This window comes from Triticum aestivum, chromosome 6D, assembly GCF_018294505.1.
Source record: "Triticum aestivum cultivar Chinese Spring chromosome 6D, IWGSC CS RefSeq v2.1, whole genome shotgun sequence".
NCBI lineage: Eukaryota > Viridiplantae > Streptophyta > Magnoliopsida > Poales > Poaceae > Triticum > Triticum aestivum.
In genome coordinates this window covers 82,562,676-82,569,955 of record NC_057811.1, presented here as the reverse complement: position 1 = coordinate 82,569,955, position 7,280 = coordinate 82,562,676, and the positions used below count along the sequence as shown (strand labels likewise).

Sequence of the window (7,280 nt, the reverse complement as noted above, 5' to 3'; positions counted from 1 at the left end):
TGTTTTTATTTGAAAATTTATGATTAAAATAAAATAAACTCAATGAATTAGTATTTTTTAGTGATTGGAATTTTGAAAAGTGTCCACACTTTAAAATTGTTAAAGATTTTCATAAATTGTTCACGCTCTTAAAATTTTGTTCCTGAAGAAATTGTTTGGAATACCATATTTTGTTCTTATTTGTCGTTTAAAAAAGACTGTTTGAAATTTTAAATTTGTTCGTGTTTTCAAAAATATTTGACACTTCAAATTGTTCACAATTTGTAAAAAAAAACGGTTTAAAAAATTGCAAGATTGTCTTCTAATCTCGATGGTTTACTATGTTCTTATATACTCCCTCTTTGTAATAATCAATAGCAGCTATCTATTGGAGTGGTAGGAGCCCGTGTGACCAGCATGTTGTCCCGAGTTGGATTCCTAGTGCAACGCACTCTCAGTTGATTTTTTTGTCGCTCTAGTCAGCCGGCCGAAAGGAAAAAACCAAAAAAGAAACGACGCGAAAAAAGAAACAAATAAGAAAACAATCTGCTGATGTCACAACTTAGATGCGAGATAATCTAGACATGATATAGTCAGACCCAATATCAAAGGACTTCAGACATGATTAAAGATGAATAGATCGAAAGCTCCCCCCCAGAAAATATACTCCCTCGGTTCCTAAATATAAGTCTTTTTAAAGATTCTAATATGACCTATATACGAAGCAAAATGAGTGAATATACACTCTAAAATATGTCTATATACACCTGTTTATAGTCTTTATTGAAATACTAAAAAGACTTATATTTAGGAGCGAAGGAAGTATCAAAGGACTTCAGAAAATTCCAAGAAAAATACAAAAGTGCATAATTTAATACGCCAAAGGCAAAAAAATAATCCCATCTAAAAAATCAGGGTAAAACTCTTTAAATTTAGATGGACATTAATTCAAATTAAATCCCCCAAATTTATAAAAACTCAATTTATGCTTGTAATAGCTCGATTAAACAAAGGAAATTTCTGGGCGTTCTTTTCTGGAGAAAATTTAAAACATTCCGAAAATTGGGATGTTACACAGTGCCTTTTTGTGGTCTGTAGCAAAGTGTATGGACTAGCTTATGATGAATAATGTTCTTTAGATAAAAGACGATTCCTACTCTGCATAACAATCTAATTATGATGCTTTGTTTCAAAACGTAGAACAGTCAAGTATATCTTTAATTTAGATATGTACAATCAATGGAATAGAAAGGCATTATATTGCGTCTAATGTCTTGTGGGCTTCAAATTTGTAGGAAATGAAAGCAGTTGATATGCAAACTCATTTTGTAAGAAAACCTATACAAAGCCGAGAATTTTTAGGGGTCATGTGCACTAGAGACAAATTGCCGGGATTTATTTCTTCTTCTAGTGCACATGAACATGGAATTTATTTATTTATTTGGACGAATTTTACTAATTTAAGTTTGCATCCCAACTTTTGCGACAAAATAGTATGGATCTTAGATGCATTGATTACTTTTATTCATTCTAGAGTACACCATGCTTTCCGTCAAGGCCCTCATGTGTATTTCTTTTTTTATCATTTTTGGTCGGTTGTGATAATCCTGTGAACCAATAAAGCCATACACCAGGCAATGAGCTCATAAGTGGGTTGCAGTTTCCTATCCAAGATTGCAAAGGGAACAAATGGGGTTATGAAACGGACCCTGACAAATGTTATACGTGTGACACGAAGCAATTCCGTCTTAATGTTTTTTTATGCCAAGTTTAGTTATAAGAGGATGTCAACTTTAGTTGTGAAGCATAATAACTTCTTCTCTGGATGGCAAGTTACATTTTTTTTATTTTTTTATATGACAAATTTAGTGTAAAAAACGTCAGAGCAGTGTTACTTCGTGCCATATGTGTGGCACTTATCATTGGGTATAAGCCCGTCTCCTTTTAGCAAGATTAAATCAAGCAAGCAATCTTGGAATTCCAAAAGCCAGGCACCGCCGCGGAACCTGTCCAACACGAATGCTGATATCTAGTGTTCCCTCTACGGATGAAGCAATGCCAGAACATTCCGCCGCCATGGTCTTACATAAACAACTTCCTTCCAGAGCAATTTACTTTGCAGGATGAAATATACGTAGTTCACTTGCTGTGACTTCAGTAGTTTGCAAAAGGGTCGTCAGCAGAAAAACCAGACCCTATCTTGAAGCTCCGAATGGAACCTACTTGAGGATCAGAAGGTACGGTGACCAGCACTGTAGAGGTTTCACTGGCCCGTTTCACCGACCCCAGACTCGACAGTTTGGACTGCGCCTCCTCGGTCGAAGCGAAGCCGTCGGCGAACAGAATCACCACCTTCTTCAGCACCGATGCGGTCTCACAGAAGTATTTGAGGAAGGCGAGCTCGCCTCGGCCGCCTCGGAAATCATGGAAAACCAGCAGCTTGATGCGCGACCGGACGAACTCTATGACACCACACTCATGCCAGAACTTCAGGTTCAGCTTGCCAGTGGATCGATCGGTTTTTGCAGACTGAAAATTCGATCAGTCAAATGCAGAACATGGCGCAGATGGAAGACAACAGAAGCGTCAGGGACTTCACCTTGATGTGGAGCGTCTCGATGTTCGGAAAGCACCTGGGGACACTGGGAACCATCTTGGCATCGTTGCGGACACCGAAACGCACCTCCAAAGCCATGACTCCCACGCTTGGTACCATGGTTCTCGGGCTCACCCTTGTCCCAGCCTGCGATTGCAATCACAATTCACAGATGCACCCAATTCAGAGAAGGAAGATGCCAAATTCACATCGACCGCTTAGGAATTTGTTGTTTACATTGCACGAATGGAAAGGTGAGGCACCTTGATGACGGTGTTGCCGACCTCTAGGACGTTTCTTGGGTCCAACTCCAAGTATCCCAACATGTGCAACCTGGGGGCATGGCCGATCTTCACCTTGGTGCAGTTGCCATCAGTGTCTTCAGGGCACCAGCCTCCCGACTGGATGAGTCGCTCAAGGCATGGCGCGTCCACCACGAAGATTTCTCCAACCGAGCACCCGATGATCTGCACGCGCCGGAGGCTTTGGCTGACAAGGCCGAGGCAACGCTCGAGCATCTCCCCTTCCAGAGACAGCGTCTCCAGCACGGGGCTCCTGTCGAGGATGAAGTCCAAATCCCCGGTCTTCATGACGACGTCGCAGAGCCCGAGCCCGAGGTAGAGGCGGGTGAGGGTCTCCATGCCTAAGAAGAAGGTGGAGGGGAGAAAGATCTCGAGCGGCCACGGGTGGTGGACGAGGGTGAGCTCCTGGACGCCCTTGCCGGCGACGATCTGGAGCCAGGCCGCGAGCAGGGGGGACTCGGTGAGGTGGACGCAGCGGAAGGGGCCCGGGTGCGCGGCGAGGACGCGGGAGACGGCGGAGGCGACGCCCTGCGCGTACGCGGTGCCCGCGGGGTGGACGTGGGAGTCGACGAGGACGAGCGGGGCGGAGCGCCAGACCCCGCGCCAGCGCCGGGAGAGCGCGGCGGTGCGCGCGCCGTCCTTGACGGGGAGGCAGGAGACGATGTTGCCGAGGAGCGCGTCGGGGAGGCGGCTGACGCGGTCTACTGGGTCGTCGGGGAGGAGGGCGAAGAGGCGGGCGTCGGCCGTCACGGGCGGGTCCGGGAGGGCGTGGTGGGTGTGGGAGAGGGAGCGGGCGAAGAAGCCTCCCACCTGATCCGGGTCAAGGCCTAGCTGCCGGAAGATCTCCGCCATCACCGGATTCATGGAAAAGGCGGGCACCCCGGTGTCCATGGCCGTCGCCGGAAGCGCCGCGGCGGGGACGAGGGTTTTGAGCAGCGCGTGCTCTCTGTGGAGTGGAGTGGTCAGTGGAGTGGAGTGGAACGGCGAAGGAGAGGGGAAATTGCTCGCGAGCCGTGGGACCAAATGTCCTCGGACTAGTGGGCTTTGAGAGGGTTTCAGGAAAGATCCATCGAACCCTCTCAAAAAGAAAAAGAAAAAACGCTGTTTTTATGAGGGGCTTGCCAACAATAAAATTGTGCCATATAAACCTTCATAGAAGGTAAACGTTTGTGAACGGATGACCGGCTTAATGTTGGGCTGGTCGCACGCGCTTGCCCACCTGCCAGCGTGGCCCCACGCACCACCAACGTCTCTGTCGCCCCTATCTGCTGTTGGGCATTTTTTCCCCTCCTTCGTCTTTGCTATCCATCCACACACCCGATAGATTTCTTTGCTTCCACCGGCGGTGGCGGCGCCACTTCACCCACACTTCCCCGTCAGCCCATCCCACACCGTTGAATCTCTTGCTACCGCATGGCGCCGTCGCAGACATATCTCTAGGCAGCGCTACCCACACCTCAAACTCTCTACTATAGCTGCACATGCCACACCCCACGACGACGAGCTGCGGTGCTCTGACGAGGGGATGCTGCGTCGACGGTGACTGTGGGAGGCCGCGTGCTGGGACATTGACGGTGGGGAGATGCAACGACGTTGCTATTGTGCTACAACCAGTCTCTCGTTTTGCTACAACGAACCACCGACGGACACACACAAGCTTCCTTGGTGCCAAGGCCGATGGGGAGCTTGCTGCAAGTGTGGTGTGCAAATGTTGGAACCATGGCACGGAGAAGCTGCAAGCTCCCGTCAGCGGAGCAACTGGGCTCGGCAGTCACCGCGGCCGGTTCCAGCAAATCTGACCGCTGGTTCTAGCAAACAAGAGTGCCGGTTGCAACACATCATGTCGCTGGTTCCAAAATCCTTGGCTGCATTTTTGTTGGAGACGACGGGGTCGATTCCAACCATGTGACACTGGTTCTAGTAAATTTAAGTGGCGGTTCCAGATAATCATCTTGCTAGTTCCAACATCCACAACCACGTCTTTGCTGGAGACGACGGAGGGGCATGGATAATTGCTGGAACCGGCAAACAAATTAGCTGGAACCAACATGATTTTTTGTTGTAACTGGCTTCTTGGTTGTTTGCGACACTGGTGGTAATGGCGAGCATGCCCGTGGCCGCGACATGAGGTTGCTACCACGACCGATGATGGCAAAGGTGACTAGCTGCAATCTGTGGGGGGGGGGGCAAGGTGCGAGCTGCTGCGAGGTCAGCGACCGGCTGGGGGTGGCACACGGTGCGGGAAACGACTTGCAGAGGGGAAGGATTTGGGGAAATCTCACGGTGATGGAAGACGAAGTCAACGTGGGCGTGGGCCAGCGGGTGAATCGGGTGGCTGTGCGTCGACCAGCCAAAATTTGGGCCGGTCGACCGGCGCCTAGTCCTGGCCTTCATAGAGATACAAGATGGGTCATGGATCCGTCGCCAAACTGATGCACTGGGAGGCCCACCAAACTTCTATCTCTCTATATTTCACAGCTCCCATCTCGCGAAATCACTAATTAAGGAGCACTCTCTACTCATAAAAAACTTTTCCCCCTAGGTGAAAAAACCTAGGGTTTCGACTTCTTCCGGTGGCCACTGCCGGAATCTACCTTTAACCCCTCTCAGTTTCCTCCCCAGCTACCCTAGACTCAAGCTAACTAAGGAGGATCCTGTTGGGGAACGTAGTATTTCAAAAAATTTCCTACGATCACGCAAGATCTATCTAGGAGAAGCATAGCAACGAGCGGGGAGAGTGTGTCCACGTACCCTCATAGACCGAAAGCGGAAGCGTTAAGAAACGCGGTAGATGTAGTCGAACGTCTTCGCGATCGAACCGATCAAGTAACGAACGCACGACACCTCCGTGATCTGCACACGTTCAGCTCGATGACGTCCCACGAACTCTAGATCCAGCTGAGGTCGAGGGAGAGTTCCGTCAGCACGACTGCGTGTTGACGGTGATGATGAAGTTACCGACGCAGGGCTTCGCCTAAGCACTACGACAATATGACCGAGGTGGAAACCTATGGAGGGGGGCACCGCACACGGCTAAGAATCAACTTGTGTGTCTATGGGGTGCCCCCTCCCCCGTATATAAAGGAGTGGAGGAGGGGAGGGCCGGCCTCCTAGGGCGCGCCCCAAGGGGGGATTCCTACTCCTACTAGGAGTCGATTTCCCCCCTTTCCTAGTCCAACTAGGAGGGGGAAGGAAGGGAAGAGGGAGAGAAGGAAAAGGGGGCCCGCCCCCCAAACCCTACCCCAATTCGGATTGGGCCTAGGGGGGACGCGCGCCACACCTGGCCGCCTCCTCCTCTCTTCCACTATGGCCCATCAAGGCCCATTAACTCCCGGGGGGTTCCGGTAACCCCCTAGTACTCCGGAAAATGCCCGAACTCATCCGAAACCTTTCCGGTGTCCAAGCATAACCTTCCAATATATCAATCTTCATGTCTCGACCATTTCGAGACTCCTCTTCATGTCCGTGATCACATCCGGGACTCCGAACTACCTTCGGTACATCAAAACACATAAACTCATAATACCGATCGTCATCGAACGTTAAGCGTGCGGACCCTACGGGTTCGAGAACTATGTAGACATGACCGAGACTCATCTCCGGTCAATAACCAATAGCGGAACCTGGATGCTCATATTGGTTCCTACATATTCTATGAAGATCTTTATCGGCCAAACCGCATAACAACATACGTTGTTCCCTTTGTCATCGGTATGTTACTGCCCGAGATTCGATCGTTGGTATCATCATACCTAGTTCAATCTCGTTGCCGGCAAGTCTCTTTACTCGTTCCGTAATGCATCACCCCGCAACTAACTCATTAGTCACATTGCTTGCAAGGCTAATAGTTATGTGCATTACCGAGAGGGCCAGTGATACCTCTCCGATACACGAAGTGACAAATCCTAATCTCGATCTATGCCAGCCCAACAAACAACTTCGGAGCCACCTGTAGAGCATCTTTATAATCACCCAGTTACATTGTGACGTTTGATAGCACACAAGGTGTTCCTCCGGTATTCAGGAGTTGCATAATCTCATAGTCAGAGGAACATGTATAAGTCATGAAGAAAGCAATAGCAATAAAACTCAACGATCATAATGCTAAGCTAACGGATGGGTCTTGTCCATCACATCATTCTCTAATGATGTGATCCCGTACATCAAATGACAACACATGTCTATGGTCAGGAAACATAACCATCTTTGATTAACGAGCTAGTCAAGTAGAGGCATACTAGGGACACTCTGTTTTGTCTATGTATTCACACATGTACTAAGTTTCCGGTTAATACAATTCTAGCATGAATAATAGATATTTATCATGATATAAGGAAATATAAATAACAACTTTATTATTGCCTCTAGGGCATATTTCCTTCAGTCTCCCACTTGCACTAGAG

General features: G+C 48.6%; 1 protein-coding gene across 1 annotated transcript; it reads right to left on the bottom strand.

Annotated features, from left to right (window-relative positions):
- Window positions 1-1,811: 1,811 nt before the first annotated feature.
- On the bottom strand, window positions 1,812-3,847 carry LOC123141168 (F-box/LRR-repeat protein 13). The gene is made up of 3 exons (XM_044560385.1): window positions 2,839-3,847; window positions 2,579-2,722; window positions 1,812-2,508 (listed from the first exon to the last, which is right to left on the bottom strand). Exons 1-3 carry the CDS (start codon window positions 3,766-3,768, stop codon window positions 2,134-2,136), a joined length of 1,449 nt encoding a protein of 482 aa, XP_044416320.1. The 5' UTR covers window positions 3,769-3,847; the 3' UTR covers window positions 1,812-2,133.
- Between the last annotated feature and the right edge of the window lie 3,433 nt (window positions 3,848-7,280).

What these genes read in the sequence shown, in the direction of transcription:
- LOC123141168 (XM_044560385.1), bottom strand. Translation starts at nt 3,768, where the DNA reads ATGGACACCGGGGTGCCCGCCTTTTCCATGAATCCGGTGATGGCGGAG. An exon ending in TCGGCAACACCGTCATCAAG is followed by an intron (nt 2,723 to 2,838) that starts GTGCCTCACCTT and finishes TTGCAATCGCAG; the next exon opens with GCTGGGACAAGGGTGAGCCC. An exon ending in TCGAGACGCTCCACATCAAG is followed by an intron (nt 2,509 to 2,578) that starts GTGAAGTCCCTG and finishes TCGAATTTTCAG; the next exon opens with TCTGCAAAAACCGATCGATC.